This window comes from Ooceraea biroi, chromosome 6 (genome assembly GCF_003672135.1).
Source record: "Ooceraea biroi isolate clonal line C1 chromosome 6, Obir_v5.4, whole genome shotgun sequence".
NCBI classification, from domain to species: domain Eukaryota; kingdom Metazoa; phylum Arthropoda; class Insecta; order Hymenoptera; family Formicidae; genus Ooceraea; species Ooceraea biroi.
The window spans coordinates 1,390,857-1,408,783 of record NC_039511.1 but is presented as its reverse complement, the minus strand read 5'-3'; the positions used below and the strand labels follow the sequence as shown (position 1 = coordinate 1,408,783).

The window sequence follows — 17,927 nt, the reverse complement described above, 5'->3', positions numbered from 1 at the left end:
TATCCCCGGAATATGGATTCGACGATGAATGCGCCACGATAACGCGATTCCGCGCTCTGCGATTCGTGCTCGCTCGCTCGCTCGCGATTCCGAGACGGATCTCTCTTCTTTCGCATGTACAATCACTGTATTAAAACCGTGCCACCCGTGGGCGACGCGCGGCCACGGTTACATCGCAATAAATAGTGAAACGTGCGTTATGCGTCCTCGCCAATTACCCGCGATCGCGTATGAATGAAAATGTAATTAGCTGGTCTCGCGTGCGCTCGTCCAGGTGACGTAATTCGCGGGAAATCGATGACGATCATTGGTGGCTAATTCGAGGGCATAACAAGTTTTCAGATAAACACAATCTATTTGCCATTCGATCATTGACGCTAACGCGCATCGTCAACGAGCGAAACGGGACAAAACAGACGTCAAACAGTTCGCTTCGCATTTGGAAGAGAGGGACACATTGCGCGGGTAGAAATGCGCGCGAGGGAGATGATGAATATATCCTTCCTCTTTAAAAAAAAAAGAAACGAGGAAAAGGCGATGTGTAAAGTTGATTTCGGCATCACGCGCGTCATTGATGGGCGGAAAAGAGCAACGTGTGCAGCGCGCATTGACCGACGATAATGCACGCGATATCTCGCAGTATCGCGCTTTTATCTCCGCAGCGAACACTTACCTGAAGTAGAACGGGCGATAGCGCGAGCATCTTATCCGATAACCCCATCGACACGACGGCGCAGCCTTGCAAAGTTAATAATTTTAACGCGTTAAACGCCAAGTCAGCGGCGTGATCGATCGCGATTAAATCCGCGACCGTGAATTTCGCCTCGAAAAGCGTTTCGTATAATGTAATCACACTTAAATAATCAGATGCCAAATAAACAACGCACGCGAGCGCGTCGGCATTACTATATCGAGCGAGTAACGCGACGATTAGATAAAAATATATCGGCGATAACTAGAGATATGATAATTAGCGAGAGAAACAACGGTATCAATGCCCTCGTGAGATCGTCCGGACGTGCGCGATTCGCTCGATTCGCTTTTGGAGCAGAATGTGCAAACGGAGAGCGGCTCTCTCTTATCAGAGACAGCAGCGTATACAACAGCATTTCGTCGCCGGCGATGTTGACTTGGTCAGTTTTCGGTCTGGTATCAAGCTATCCCAGCACGCCGATCGTTCCACGCGCTCTCCGCGCTCCATCGTGTCCCGAGAAAAGTTCGCGCAACTCGCAACAAGCGAGTTTTCCGTCAGTTACGATCGTGTAAAAAGATGGAAAGAGAGAAAGGGAGGAAGAGAAAAAACAAAGCGCGCGTGTTGCGCGGCAATAGGGACACGCGCGATAAGGCTCGAAAACGCGCTCGTAAATCGCGTCCGTGGGCGCTGATAACGGAGGCGCATTCGCGTGACCTTCTCGCTCGCTCGCGCTTTAAAGCCCGCTCTAAGGCCGCTTTTAACAGTGCCGGCGACTGATAAGGCACGGGAGACAGAGCGAACGAGCGAGCGAGCGAGCCAGTGCGTTCGCCACCGCGCGGCCGGCAAATTGCGCCATTCACGTCTCAATAGCCGACCTTCACCCCGTACATTTAGCATCTACATACGATGTATGTATATGCGTCGACCATGTGCGGCGCGTATCGGTCGCTTCACCGCTGCAGGACGGCAGCAGGCTATCGCACGAACCGGGTGACTCACTTTGCTCGAGCGCGTCGCGACGACGACGACGTCGAAAGGGAGGAGGACGAGAACGATGGCGATGGCGCTGGCCAGTGAACGCGCGCGAGCTCTCTCTCTCTCTCTCTCTGATAATCGACAGGGTCATTAACAATGGCAAGTTGTCAGAAGGCACATTTTGGCAGGGAAATTTGAACTTGTAAATCGGCTGATTACTTCTGCGAATATTTCAAGTTTGAGATTCCCGGGTTTTGTTCGTTTTTTTTTGTCGGATGTGAGATATATCATTGTGTCGATATAATGTAATAATTTCTGCATTCCGAAAACAGGAAGGATATCATGACAGGGTTACCGTGAATCTCGTCGCGGAAATATGATTTTTCTGGGAAGACTGACGCGCCTTAATTTCGAATTTTACGACGTGGCGTTTTTACGGCGTTCGTTCACACAACAGGAAGCACGCGGAAGTATTCGTTTACGCGAATATCGTCGGTTCCACGGCCGTCTCGAAGAAAAATAACGTTTTAAACCGCCAGCGAGCGGCGGCCGGCGCGTCGACTGTGATTGCGATGGAGTAAAACCCCGAAACCTTGAGAATCGCGCTAATCGGCAGTCTAGCGCGGCCGCGCTAATTATTATTCGTAGATTCCGTCTCGTTTAGACACTTAGGTTCTAATTCACAGCGCTGCTACTTGGAAGTAATAACACGGGCGTTAATTAGCACGCGGCCCGTCCGCGAAGACTACATCTCGTTTTGGTCGACTTCAATGTGTTAAATATCCCTATTATAAAGTTTGCCGAGTCCCCAGAGTTGGATAGAATCGAAACAACATTAGCCCACTTTCTTCGTCGCAGGGACGGAGAAGAAAAATCGAGCAAGTCAGTCGTCTCGTAATTTATTCGCAAATCGCTGATGAAACGCAGGATTTTACTGTTTTCTTATCAAACGGCATGATCCGCTCGCGAGAAAAAGGCACGCACGACTGAATCATCAGCGTCAGCGATCTCTATTGTCCGACGACCTCGTCAATATTAAATTACGTTTAATGAGCACGCTGTCGTCCAGGAAATCTATTATATTACACCTCGCGCGCGCGCGTAATTGCACGTTAGAATTTCGCTAATTAGTTCCGAGTGTTCGACGAGGTTTCCCTCGTTTACAAGACGCCGGTAAACTGAATTCACGAAAATCAGCTCCTCGACTTTCCCGTCCCGATTTCGTCGGGCACGACTCATTTGTTAATCTTCATTAAAAACAAGAGATCTAACGATCCGTCATACAGTTATGATAATAAGCACGCGCCACGTAACATAAAGCCCCATCACGTACGCTCTCAAAGTATCGCTCAATCAACTATACGATCCACCAGGAAAATCCTCTCCATGCTAATGGAACATCATAAGAGACGCATTAACACGTGTATGTGTTTTTCAATCGGCAAATAAAAATGCTGTCGATACTTAATAACCACTCGCAAGCTCGCATAAGCGATTCGCGTGTCCTCGGGTAATAACAGTTAAATACAGTTAACGATGCGTTTAAATTGGATCGACGGGGGCCACGAGGCCTCCCCCCCTATCCGTTCGACTTGACACACAGCGATCACTGCGATCTGTGATGGAGATGCGAGATGACATGACATGTATGCATACGTACAGGTGTTGCCACGTGCCCAGTGCTGGGCCTGGGTCCCCTGGATGATGGCCGTCACCGACATCATCGGTTTCTCCTTCTTCATCATCTTGCCCGGCTGCTTGCCCGCTCTACTTTCACTCGTCACCGTGGACCGATCTATCTCGCCGGCTTTTTCACACAGACACACACCCCCTGGGCACACTCCTTTCCTGCTTTAATTTCTCTCTCTTTCTCTCTCTCTCAGACGGAATTCTCGCTCCGTCCACGCCGCCTCATCTCGCGCAAGTCCACCTGTCTGCTGGCCCACCCTCGCTCGAGCTAAATTTCCTTCTTTTGGTATCGATTTGGTATGGTTGCTCACTACTGCACTTCTTTGGTTCGTTCGTGATCGATCGCACGACCGGTTACTTAATTATTCTACAGCAAAGAGAAGAGCGGTTTCAGGAGCGGGGAAAGGGCACGCGTCGATAAACAGGAATCCTTCACCGAATCGGAGAGACCTTGAATCCCAGAGCGTTCACTGACTAGTTCATGCTCCCTTTCACTGAAGGGCTTGAGGCAATAGCACACTCTAGCCAAACTTTCACAGATATTTACTTTCCAGGTTATCGTTACAAAAAATTTCGAACGTTGCAGAACGTTTTGACTGAACAAGGTCGCGCGTCCGAAAAGTGCGGAATACGCTGCAGGGATTTACGAAAGCGCATTTATATAAATCGATACACGCGCAACGATTGACTCCGACGTATCGCAGCCTTATTAACTGATTTATTCACAATTTGCGCGCGCGTCATTATCTCTCGGCGATTTTATCGTCGGTGCGAACGGTTACGTTGCCGCGCAGTTCTTGGATTAATCGCGGCAAAATCCGACCGTGAAACGCGAAATCGCGACGTACATATCTTCCGTAAACATGTTATTTCTCTTTTTATCTCCTATCGCGTATTTCGCGACGAATAATCCGGTGTATTTTTCTCCGCTGGACACCCGGTGCATCCTTTTCGGATGAAACGCGGATCGAGATGAGGATCCCGCCGACGAACCGATCCGAGGAAACATCGCCTTAAGTGTGCCAGACATGACGCGTGCAATTAGTCACGGATGTAAGCAACGTTTCAACTTTTATCGTGGCCCGGATTGCAAAACAGCCGAGCGTGGCCGGCGCGAGTCTCTCTCTCGTCTTGCCTCTCGAGAGCCGGTGTCCTTTCTCTGTCGTTTCGTCAAATTATCTCGTCACCGGAGAACGAAGCGGGACGACGAGAGGGACCAGAAACCGAAGCCCGAGATGGAGAGCCGCGTTTCACGCGGCCAATCGAGTCGGATTGGATTGACTGGACGGCGTGTGATGAAGTACGCACAGCTGTCCGATCGCACGAAACGCTAGAAGCACGTACTCGTGTTTCGCGACCCGAAGGCTCGCACACCGAGAGCTTGCACACCGAATTTGCTACATTCCGTTTGTGCCCGCGCGAGGAACGGAAATACCGAATTTTTCAGCGTTGTCCCCGAGGGGCAACCGAGATGCACTCCGAAACGCGATGTATTCTCCGGTGGAAACTGCATAAAACCGAGGAATGAATATCGCGGCAAGAGGCACGCGCGAATGCGCGTAAATCGGCGAGATCAAAAGCCCGTCGGCGCAGACAGCCGTATTTTACGCTTTTTGCGCGCTTAAGACGCCCGAGGGGAAAGAGACCGGGGGAGGAGTCTCTCTCTCTCTCTCACCCTCGCGGTGAGGTCGCCGCCGGTCGAGGACCGACAGAAATTCGCGAGTGGGCGGCGGGCGGGCAGTCGTCTCCCTCGGGAATCCCTCGCGAGATATTGGGAGCAGACGCGAAGACGAATGTGCTGATTCGGGATCCCGCCGTCGTTGCTCGCCGGCGGCCTTTCGCCGGTGAAGAAAAAACTGCCCGTCGAAGAAATTCGCAAGAAACGCGTGCGGTCGGCGTTGACTTCTTTTCCCTCGGTGGAGGATCCTTTCCTCTCTCCCTCCTCGCCACGCACTGTCGTACACGTTTTCGTGAGATCAAGAGGGATGACGGCAGAGTCGCGGCATAAATCTCGCTTTTTTTTGATAATTTATTTCGCTTTTCCCTCGCAATTGTAAAAAGAGCAAAAGGGAGAGAAAGACAGACGGAGGTAGAGACGTAAAGGCTCAAGTCTTCGGAAAGTTGTTACTGCGTGCAAGCAGGCACTCGTAGCCGACTTATTATTTTTGCGATGCGCGTCCGATCGTTATCTGATCGCAAAACTCGGATCGCGCGACAGAACGTCTCGTGAATTTAATTAAAATGAAAATTAGCCATACGAGCATACGCGCGCATACATGGCGAGCTTGATATTAAGTAATCGCGCGGAGCGAGCGACGTTGATGTTCTCCGTGCGCGAGGTCGCGTTACAAGATTATTATAAAAAAGCGCGGTCCGCGCTCTCCAAACGGCTTCTAAAAACGCACTTCTCCGCGCGCGCAGCACGACGAGCAGCTCTAAAAATATTTATCGCCGGCTTTTATGCAGTTTCTCGCGTCCCGTCGCGTCGCCGTCTCGAAATAACGAACTCGCTGTTCCCTCGCGCGTACTCGCGCGGCCGACTTGCACGTATTCGCCTGCTCGCGACCTTGATCACACACGCACGCAGGAAATGCGATTGTCTTGTCTCGCCATCAGCATCGGCATCGATTCGCCTCGCCTCTCGGAGGGACACGAAGCCGCGACAGCCCGTGACTTACGTAATGCACGAGCGGTTGCACGAAATGCACATGCACGGGCGTCACGCGCGCTTGCTTAGGATGCCTAGGTTGTTCCGCTGCACTTGTTTGTGCGACGAGGTCGCCGAACGCGTCGAAATCTACGGCGAATGCCGCTCGATCGAACGATAAATGATCAATCGAGTACTCCACGGAAGAAAGTGTAAGTAACGGTTCGTCAATTGCGAGTTCTCGCTTTGAGAAAAAAAGCGCATCCCAAGCGTATTCAGAAATTGAACCGTCGATGAATTTTATGCAGGTAGTTCGGATAACGCCAACCGACTGATCTTCATTGGAGCAAACTGGTTTGCTCGCTCGTTCGGTCGCTCGTTCGGTCGCTCGATCACTAAGCAGACTCGATTAATCGCGTCAATCTGCGTGGGCGGATCGCGACGGTGACTTTCGCGGCCGATCGCTAATGCCGAGGTCGAAGTTCAAGGTTAACGTCAAGACTGTGTCTGGCCCACACCACGGCGGAAAGGCAGATCGATATGCGCCGGGTTGCTGTACGGATTCGCAGACGGGAGCCGCGCGAATTGGACAACGCGAACTGGCTGCTTCGATACCCCAGATATTCGAGAGCAAGAGAGACTCGACCAAGTATAATTTTAACAATAAATCCAATATTCTGTTGAATCACACAGTGGCACAAAGTGCATTAGGTACCCTAAAGTCTGCGATGTTCACACAGAAGCCTGGGATTCAAGTTCACGAATAAAGGAAAAGATAGATTGGAAGCAGTGCTATATATAGGAATTCTTTTCACTTCTGCAGTCATTTCACATGATCGTAAAAGCTGTGATGATGATAACTGACGTGGGAGAGGAGGGTGCTTTGAAATTTTGGAGACACCGCAAGCTAATTTCCTCACGCGTATGTGTATGCGCGCGCGCGCGCGCGCGTTCGTGTATCGCGATTCTATTTCCGCGCTCGGGTGTCAAATACAATAAAATAGAGACAGGCGATACGCGTTTTCACGTCACGGCCCGCAAGAATGACGTATTATATGCATTATCAATAGAAGCGATGTACCCTCAAAGCCGCCGATAGGCTGACGTAATTAAAAGGCGGGGATGATCGATAGCGTTATTATAGGGAGCGCGAGGGAGGACTCGTCCCTCATGTATCTCGTCCTGCGAAACGATCGATCGGCGCACGTTAATTCTGGTATCCTGCAACGGGTCAACGACAAAAATACGCCGCGTCGTTATAAGAAGAGGAGATGGAGGAGAGGAAGGAGGAAGCGAGTATATTTTATGCATGTCGCGCGATATAGACACCATTCTTCATGCGCCACCAACGGCGATGTAAATTCGACTGCTCGATTCAATCGCGCACGAATGCTCGTCTAGTGAATAGCGAGAGGATTTATGTTACTAGCGTGGACTGCTATGAATAATCTTTGTGCGCTGCGATGCTCCGCGGAACATTTTTCAAAGCAGATTGCACATCGGAAAGTACGGCGAATAAAGATTGTTATGCATTACACGATGTTCATGAAACAAGTCGGCTTTCGACATCCTGATCGGCGCGATTGGGTCGCAGCGCGCACACACATGCGTGATTTCGTGTAATCGAATTGCGCGACGTGTCGTTTTCGCTCGACATGCGTCGTTAAACGACTGTCACTCCGCGAATCATCGCGAAAACCGCGTAACGTGTTATGACATGCCGCCAGGCAGAATGAAGCACGTTGTCCAGGAATCAGAGTTCGATCCTCGTAACACAAATGGACGGCATCGTTTCTATAAAATAATACTAACGCGGCTTTACGGCCAAAAGTTTGATTTTCGTTATGCGAAGACGATATTGTCACGACGCGACTGTTTCTCCCTTCCAAGATGCTTTCGATGACGCTATTGTCAATTACGGCGGAGCTTCCTCGGCGCAAGGAGGATATTGACATCATCGCGGTCCCTCGTCGGGAAACGGCACGAAGAGAACGTTATCGATCACAACCAAGTTGGATTATATTTTCGTGGTCACAATGGAAAGTGTATTTTCAGCGCGATTTAACCGTCGAAAATGGGGCAACTGTGAATCAAATTTAATCCCATCAACGATCGCAACTCGCTTGAATGTGAAACGCGAGTCAGGCTCGCGGTGGATGTTGCGCATCGCGCGCGTGGTGTCATGAAACGTAAATGTCGTGACATTTCGGGTCACGCCGATACCACGTGAAAACGAGGCTTTAAACGAGCGTCGGCGTCGGCGGTGGCACACTGATCCGATGCGGTCCGGCTTGTACGTATGCGCAACGCGCGCGCTGAATGTCATCTCCGGCGATCGCATTGATTTTTCACAATGAGAGCCGTCCGCGAGACGGCTTATTGAATTCGCAACAATCGCGACGTGCGGAGGAAGCGACGAGACGAGACGAGCGAAACGGCGTGGTCCGCCGCGAAAAGTCATCCAGCTGGCTGTCGTTAGGCAGATACGAGCGCGATTCTTTAACAAATTTCGAATGGCAGCGATCTTATCTCGGCGCAACATTTGCTCTCGCGAGCGACACGATTTCCTTATCTATGGAGGTCAAATTCCGATTAGCGTTGATACCGAGCCAACATACCCAGGCCGCGAGGCGGCCCTCAATTTCCTCTTCAAGGATAGGACGCACGCTAAAGTTGCAGGAAAGAATCAACCTTTCGCAGCGACTGCCAATCTGACACGCGCGCGAGAAGCTATCGTCGAGATATATATAAAGGAACACGCTCACAGAAACGAGGCGTGGCTTGTAGAAATGTTTGGGTGTAAAATTTCAGAGGCACGTGCATTCATTCGCGCGTGGTACACGCCAGATCGAGGTGGGTGCGCGCTGTCTAAAGAGCAAGAACGAAAGGAATGAGAGGGAGAGAGAGAGAGGAGTCATTGCGCTGTCGTTGCTGTGCACGGGTTCAAGTATAGCACGTGACGACACTCGCCAGGATCAGACGAGTCGAGAAGTGACGACCCGCATTCTGCCTCTGGCGACGGTGTCTTTTGGCATGGCGAAACAATCGCGCAATAACAACTCGAGGTACCGTTCCGGACGTGCGAGAACCTCGCCGCGATTCGCGACGACGATCATCGTCCCGCGGAAACTCGCGAAACTATCATCTGCACGAACCGGACTTCTCTCTAGAACGACATCGGCGTCGGACAATCCGCGATTGTCCACGCGGACGAGCGACCTGATGTCTGACGAATCTGTGTACTTGATCTCTCCGGCGAGCGCTATTTTCGCGGCCATCGGCCGATCGCACCGCCGTTAAATTTAGTCGCGCGATTATTTCGAGATTACTTCCGCGTGTCCGGCGTGCCCGGCGCTGCCGAAGGGAGCCTCCTCTCTCGTCGCTGCGAGCCTCGTCCGGTCGTTCTCGTTAAAAGTCGCGCGCGCGGCCCGTCGACCCAGGCAAGGCCGCCGTACACACAGCTGGAGCCGCCGTTTATCGATCTCTCGCGACGACGCCGACGAGGGTATCGGGCGACCACCGCCGCCACCACCACCATCACCACCATCGCCCGCTGCCGCCACTACCACTACCACCGTTGTCGCCCTCGTCGTCGTCGCTGCTGGAACGCGCGACCGTCCGCGCGAAGGTCGCGAAAATGCTCCCGAAGGACGACGCGGCCGACCGGGATGCACTCTCTCTCGCTCCCCCGGTGCTTGCACTCGGTGGTGTGTACGCGTACACACATACATACACATGTAGGATGTCTGTGCGCGCACGTACCAGCAGAGAGCAGCCAGAGCGGGGCAGGGAAACCCATTGGCACACTCTGGCGACTTGGCGCGCTATCGATCGCGACGACGCCTCGACGATATATCGCACGGTCGTTGGTAACCCTTTAAAGCGCGAATTAATTGGCCACGCGAGAGGGAAATGCGAGTTCGGTGATCGGCGCGGTCTCGCGGACTTTTTGTGTGCTAGCCGAGACGGCGGCAAGCTTAATTTAAAGCGGAATGAGGAGTGACGAGGATCCCCTCAACTGAATCCGATTAATGTGCGAGCACACGGCGATAATAATCGATTTCATTCCGCTCCGTGGAGTTTCCGCCTCTACCGCACGTGACCTTGAGAACGAGCGTCTATCCGACGGTAGCACTCATCACTATTTCTTTTTAGGAAGAAATCATCTTTTACGGAGCTCCTAAACTTGGCAAATTTGAAAATGCAGCCTTGAACGCACATTATGTCAAAATATAAAACAGACACATGAAATGCGACAAAATTCGAAAACAAACCGAGAAAGTGGAACTCCTTTCAACGCACCTTGTTCCATTCTACAACTTGTAAAATGAAAACCGAAATCAACTTTGGAGCTAGATTTATGCAGAGCTACATCACACACAGACGCATCGTAAAATTGCAACGAGAGAAGACACTTTATGCAAAACACCGCCAAGTTTAGGACTCGGGACTTACTTTGCCGTCCGACATTCGCGAGGCTCTCTTCGGCGTGCAGCAGTAAAGGGTTAACCAACGGCGGTTAAACGACGGTTTCGCTCCGCGGCGCGTACATACGCGTCGCGTCGTCAGCGACGAAAATAAGCAATACGAAACGTGCAACGTCCGAGCGGGCGAACGAACGAACGAACGTGGGGTCCGCAGCCAGCGCGAGATTTGGCAGCCGCGAGCGAGCTAGCTCGAAGTCCGCGCGAGTCTCGGAGCCGCGTACAACCGCCTCGCGCCTCTTCTCGTCCCGTCTCGTCTCGCCTTGCCTGCATCACGGAGCAACAACAAATCGCGCTCGCGTTGCAGCGACAGCGGCCTTCTCGAATTTCGAGGGGCGAGCGAGCCCTCCCCGGAGATCACTGCCGACGGCAGCCTCCGCCGACGCACCATTCTACTACTCCGATATCCACACACCGCGAGCGAACGAAGCGTGAATGCATGCAGCGGCACCTCCTCTCCCTGAACTCGAGCTGGTGACCAACACCTGAAGCCGAGGATGCCGAGGACGCGGCCTGGTCGCGCGAACGTGGAACGCGAAGCGACGCGCACACTGGATGATGCACTCGATGAGGGAAAGAGGGAGAAAGGAAGAGAGAAAGAGAGAAAGGGGAGGACAGAGAGAAAGAGAGGATCCGTATGACGTACCAGGGGCGCGCGACCCGGTCACCAGCGCGAGCGAAGTCTGAGTGAAAAGAGGAACGCGAGAGAAAGAGAGAAACATGTATACACAGTGAGGGAACGGGTAAACCAGAGGATTGGAACGTGAGGCAGACAGAGAGAGAGAGAAAGAGAAAGGTGAGAGTAAAGTATAGTTACACACAGCGTACGGAGAGAGCGGCGATACCTCTCGCGCGTACCCGAGCGACCCGATTCACCGACTGACTGACTCAATGACTGACTGACTGACTGACTGACTCGGAGATGCACGGCGCTAAAGGCGACTGAGTGCCAGCCGGCCGGTCTGGCTCTCGTTGCATGTGAGCGTGCAGTCTCGCAGCGAGAGAGGGGAGGCCGGGACGGAGGGCAGTCAGACGGCGGAGGGGAAGAGGAAGAGGAGGAGGAGGGCGAGAAAGAGGAAGGTAGAGGGGTAGAGGCGCGGACGGGGCGACGCGAGGAGAAGTCGACGGACGGAGGGAAGCGAAAAGAGGGGTCAGGAGGGAAGGAGTGCAACAAAGTCCCGCCTGGCGGGACTAACGCTCCGCTTCCACTTGCACTTTTGTTGCCTGCAACGAGAGAGGACGAGTAAAAGAGAAAGAGAGAGAGAGAAAGAGGGAGGACGCAGTCTCTCTCGGGCAACCTCGGCAGCTGCGGGATTTTTTATCGATAATTATAATGTGAGAATCTCTCTCTTTCTCTCATTTTCTCGTAGCTCGATTATCGCGGAAACTGATTTCAGGCTTGTGGACGATGCGATCGCGATTCAATTTTTAAGCCAAAGGATTTAAGGCTGCGCAGCATTTAAGGTCGTGCATCGCATTGATACATAATTATGCATCTTTTCTCCTCGCCAACCACAAAGCAATTCTGACGAAGCGACTTTTCATCGACGATGCACGATTCATTAGATACGCGACCGCAATGAATGATGCTATCCTATACGCGGTAGACAATCCTGATGACTTATCGAGTGCGATTCCGCAAACAGATTCCAGCTGACGATCGCGAGAACTTCGACGGCAAAACCTAGTCGAAGTTCCGTGACCTTCCGCGGGAACCCGCGATGGGATTCGCAAACGGAGTCATTCGTCCGACGTATGAACTTGCCGGACGTCGCGAATCGATGGGAACGTGCACCGCAACCACGACGACAACGACGACGACGGTGGTAGCGGCGGTGTCGATGATGGAAACAACCTCGCCACTCGAGGTCTCGCCAAGTGAGTCTCGTGTGCCGCACCGATGGTTGGAGGAGGAGGACGAGCGAGTTCAAAGGAACGAAAGACGAAGAGCGGAAAGCGAAAGAGAGAGAAACTGACTATCGGACGACGCGAGAAACAGAGAGGAAAAGAGAAGGACGGGCGAGCAAGCGGAAAGAAGCCGCCGATAGAGCTTGCGCCGCCACTGTGGAGCTTAGGAGTCAAGTTCTAGTGCACGGCCGAAACGGGAGAGTCGACCGCTTCCCCTCCACTCGCGCGCGCCCCACCACGCTCGCCATCCGGTCGGCAGGCCCGGAGTGGGGAAATCGCACGGCGATCTAGTGGGAGAAATATCCTAGAGGGGGGAGAGGGCGAAGGAGAGTCTTGCATGGTGCGCTGTGCAATGTCGAGCGTGCGCGAGGGACCGAGAGTTCTCTCTCCCTCCTCCTCTCTTCTCTCTTCTCTTACACGAGAATTCTACCAGGTGTGACCGAAATTTGCGCCGGCGGAGCGAACGCACGGGTAACAGGGAATCCGATAAGGGGCGCGCGCAGGCGTACGTACGAATGTGTGCCTGTGTACGTTGCGTTGCGTTGCGTTACAGGCACGCGTGCGTGCAAGGGGATGTTCGATCGGGGCGGATTGCTATTTCTCTGACCCCCGGCAGTGGGTAGACGACGGCCCCTGGCGAACGCGAGCGAGCGCGATTGGAGGCATCGCTCGCGACTCGCCGCGGGTTCGCTGATCGTTCGGACATGCCGCGTGAACGATCGAACTCAACGGCCTTTAGACGAGCTCGCGGTTCGCGACAAACGCGGTATTATAGGTAATTTTAGAGACACCGCGTGGGGCAATTAATCGACCGATCGATGGAAATAGCCGAGACAGTCTTCGTGACGAGACCGCGATCGATACCAGCGAAGTAGCATTGCGAATACGATGAACTCGCTCGCCTTAATTGGCGGCGGAGAGCCTCCGCTCCGAGACTGGCGAACTTCGAGTCGCCTGCGAACGCACGGAATGCCTGAATTCGGAGTTGGCCGCGTGGCATTCAGATATGATACATCGCGACGATAGATACGCGGTACGTGCATACGGGTACCGTTTGCACAGCACGAGGCAGACGTGACGTGGAATTACGACCGCTACGAGTGAAGTTTCAAGATCATCGCTCCGGCCGATTGCGAAACGCCGTTCCATTAGCGGATTAGTCTCGATGCGGGCTCGCACGAACGCAACGCCGAACGTTGCCCACTTTATGCAGGCACGGAATAATTCCACAAGTATAATTTTTACCTCATTTCTCTTACCGAGGCGACAAAAGCGTATCGAGTCGGACAGCATGTAACATCCTCGTTCCGTCGTTCTTACACACTCCCACGAGAACTATAAAGGAAAAATTTATAAATACTCATTTCTTTGTCAACACGTTGACAGGCGCCGTTCCAGAAATACCAGCCATTCATATCAGCGACCAGAATAAGCATAAACAATTTTCCTTGCAAAACACGCCGTGCACTTCCTCCTTGCGAGCGTCCGTTCAATCGCAAGAAAAAAATCAGGAGCGTAGCTCTCTAGCATGCAGATCTCGCTAGGTTTGCTAAATCGTTCACGTGTCTAGAAAGGATTCGCGATTTAATAGTATAATAATTTTGCATTTTCACAAAGTGCATGTTTTTCCACGCATCGTGAACGCTCGCGCGTTATATGTTTATACAACCCGCCATTTCCTTTACAATTCCGATGTATCTGGCTTGCGAAAGTTCGACAAACATTGATAAGGAGGAGCGCGCTCCCATTATTTTTATTCGCACGAGAATGTATTCTGCGTTACTCCGGAAAAGGGGGATCCGCGTATATGGACCGAGTCATGTGCGGCGAGAGCCAACCTGCGCCAACCGCACCTGTTTCGATACCATCGATAGATTTGCCATGGCAACATCCTAGGCACGCCCGTGTCCGTCCTCACCCTCCGCGTCCTCGAGGGAGCTCGATTTTAAGGAAGCCCCTCGCTACAACGCGCTCGGCAGAAACCTGTATTCGTGCGCCGGCCGACTTATCTACGAAATTTGCATGAAAAATAGTTCGGCGAACCGACGCGATATCCGCAGGGAATCGAGATAACCCGCCGACACCCAGGGCTTCGCTCTCTCGGAACCGGCTCAAAGGGACTCGGGTGCGACCGTGGGAGGATTGACGAGCGAAGAATTGCCCAACGGTTTCGGGAGCGGCGAGAGGACCGTCAGGACGCACAGATTTCTGAAGTAACGCACGCCGAGCGTCCGACTCTCGCCAATTCGCCTCATAATGCTAATGATACGCACGAGCGTATCGAAACCAGAATGGCAAATCAATTCCCGAAAATAGAAACCCAGTTTGTTATCTTTGAGGGACAGGAGAACTCAGGCGGATCTGGTGTTTGTGCGGAACATAATTAGCGATCGCATTGATTGCCCAGAATTGCTGGAATGCATCGGTCTGCATGTCCCTGGTAGGACCGTAAGGCGGGCTGAATTGTTTCATGTTGAATCTCTTCGTTCATCGTGTGGTTACCATAAGCCATTAAATCGTCTCCGTATTGCTGCGAATACATTTTCTCCATATATTGACTTTTTTGATGCTTCTCCTAATGCGATTAGAGCTGCTTTTCCCCGTATTAAGATTCAATGTGGGTGATAACAATGGTTGTATTTTTTGTATTGACCACTATTGTGGGACTGTATATACTGGACTATCCTTGCAGCGAATTTGCTAATTAATGGAATGTCACTGCCCATTGATTTGTATCGCAATCAAACAACATCATGTTTTTTCGTTTTCGTTGTATCACGTGTCCGTTGGATTCTATGTACTCTTCATCTTCGTCTTTTTTTTTTCATTTTCTCTTGTAATCTACTGTATACTAGAGGGTTTTTCCCGTTTAATAATAAAATATATAAATATATAATAATAAGTCTCTCGCGAGAGATACACGTGCGGCATAAATTTCCGCGCGATGGGCGAATCAACATTGAAGAAAGCGAGCGTGTGTTATGACACTCGATAGGCACGGCGGCGGCGTGGCGGCCGAGTGTGGAGGGTTGAGGAAGTCCGTGGGTTTTTGCATCGTCGACGGCAGGCCAGTGTGCCTCTGGCCCATATGCTGGCGAACCGGCCGGCCAACCGCACCACGACACATCCTCCACTACTAGCAGCCATCATCACGCGAGGAAACGCACACTGCGGCACTCGCCGGCCCGTGCGTGTAACTCGCTTGCGAGTGATCGTCAAGGTTAGCCACCTACTCGCCGCTGCGGGCCCGTGCACTCGCTCGCATCGCCGGTGCATGCGAGCCGTCGTCTTTCCAGCTTTGAAGTTTATTACGTGTTCGACGCGCGCGCGCGCACGGAGCGTCCAAGGCGCGCCGCCACTTGCTCGTATGACTTTATAAAGGCAGACGATCGCGCGAGTACGCGATTACACTCGAAACGCAGGGGAGTACACGCGCACACCGACAGCACCGACAGGCGGTTGTTGTTCCGCGTGCGTCGACCTTGTTTTTGCGAAATTCTGGGTCGCCATCTCTCTTTCGCCGCTCTCTCTTTCTCTTGGTGCCGACGCCACGGCGGATCGGCCGGAATTCCTTATCTGCGAGACAGACGTACGCATGCGCGCGCGAGTGCTCGCTCGCTCGCTCGCTCGTTATCGCGAGCAGAAATGTTAACGCTCAAGCAGTGAAGGTCGAACTGATCTTCGGCTTATCGTCGTCACTGCATTGTTCTCTGCGCAGAGTCAGCATTGCTGCGCTGTTCGAATTTTTTCATCTCGCGGAATGCTCCAGCTTGATTTTGATCGATGGCGGAATTCGCGCATCAGTCTTGTCTCGGTTGAACTGAGAAACGAAGTGCCAAAAGATTGTACACGTGATCGCTCATGTAGGATTAGAATAAACTAAAAACGAACACGAAGACAATCTTTATTCTTTTCCCTTCCGATATTTAAAAATCGGTTCCTGTAATTATATCCTTTTATACATTCATTCCGAACATAGAGATCTTTCCACGGGTTTCGCACGTAACGTCGATCTCGATTGGGCGCACGTGCGATTTTCAGGGAGAGGAGAGTATCGCGGGGATTCGGCGCAGCGTTCCGCGAGCTGCATGCACGAGGAACGCATGTTCGGGCGCTGCCGGTTTTTTGCGGGCGCAGCAGTAGGACGAGAAAAGGTTAACTGGACTCGCCGATATTCCGTTTACATTCTTCGCCGGAACTGGTTTCGCCATCGTTGTCGTCGTCGTCGATCCTACGTGGTCCCTGAAGAGCAAGATCGCCCGAGAACGCGGGCTCTCGCTCGTACGCGCGCGAAACGCGCGAACAAAAGCGAAATCCGGGAATTCCGCGGGACCGGACGACACGGTGTCTGGCGCGCAAACGCGCCCTGAATGCATCTTTCCTGCATGCAACTCTCCCTGTGCAACTCCCTGCCTCCCGCCACCCATGTGGGGTCGATATTCAAATGATGCTGCACGCGGACGCCCGACTTCGCGCCCGTCCGATCGCACAATGGACCACGGACGTATTAAATATCAGACCCGGTCCGGATCATCGAGCTCTCGTCTCCTTCGTTCGCGCTCGAGGATAAGCCTCGCACATTATGAATACGCATCGAGGGCCGCGCGCGCTCGCGTCTCTCGCTACAAAGTGCATAAACGAGTTTTCGCGCTCCGATGCGCCGCCAGCCCGTTCTCGGCCGCGAAGAGGCAAGAGACGCGGCAGAGGCAAGAGAAGCGAGAGAAAGAAAGAAAGATGAAGCACGATCGAGAGGCACTCGAGGAGCGCCGTCCGAGGAGGATACCGATGCTATCTCCTCGCGGCGATCTATTTTTCCCACGTTTCCATCTGCGGGCGTATCGAACAGATTTTTATCAGCCACTTTGCGTTTTCGGAATCGAGAAGCAAGTATGAGTACTCGTAACGAGTCGAAGGATTTGCGTGTGAAATGCGGAATGAACGCGGCAGATGTTGCTGATGGCGTATCGCGGATCCGTCGAGCCGCCTCGACGATCTCGCTTCGTTATTTATCCCGCAGATTTCAGCTTCCTGCATATACGTGCAACGCGGGCGCGTCCGTTCGCCGTATGTCGAGCGAAAACCCGACACACAAAAGCAACGTGCGTAGCTCCCTGAATCGCGAAACTAACGAAACGTTATTAGGAGCGACGAAGATGAGCGGAGCGGCGACGAGAACGACCACGAGGATGACGACGACGGCGACGATGACGACAACGACGAAGGTTCTGAAAGAGAGAAAGAGGAAAGGAGAGAGAAAGAGAAGCGAGTCTAGGCGAAAGGAGACGAAAGAAACACGGGCGAGGCAGCTGTTTCGTCTGGTCTCGCCCAGTACAATGCAAAATTCGGCGTCTAATTCTAAAGCGGCTCGCCAATCAGCCGCGTCATTGTTCGCCCGTGAAAGCTCGCGATTTTTAAGAGGGGGCTAATCGTTCCCTGAATCCTAATGAGCGACTCCGGCCGAGGACGAAAAAACGAAGGAGAAAACAAGAAAGGAATCCGCGGAGGAGCCCGAGAACAACGCCGAAAGGCA

The 17,927-nt window shown here is 52.6% G+C and overlaps 1 protein-coding gene across 10 annotated transcripts in view; it reads right to left on the bottom strand.

Moving 5' to 3' along the window:
* The window catches only part of LOC105276453 (retinoic acid receptor RXR), a 65,071-nt gene that overhangs the window by 34,818 nt on the left and 12,326 nt on the right, over positions 1 to 17,927 (bottom strand). For 2 of the 10 annotated variants that reach the window (XM_011334071.3, XM_011334070.3), the window contains exons 1-2: positions 11,311 to 12,534; positions 3,330 to 3,725 (exon numbers count right to left, since the gene is read on the bottom strand). The exons of 2 other annotated variants lie outside the window; for them this stretch is intronic. In XM_011334071.3, the coding sequence (XP_011332373.1) occupies positions 3,330 to 3,414 (85 nt within the window). In that variant the 5' untranslated portion in view covers positions 3,415 to 3,725; positions 11,311 to 12,534. 6 more of the 10 variants (XM_011334063.3, XM_011334064.3, XM_011334065.3 and 3 more) reach the window with 6 other exon arrangements.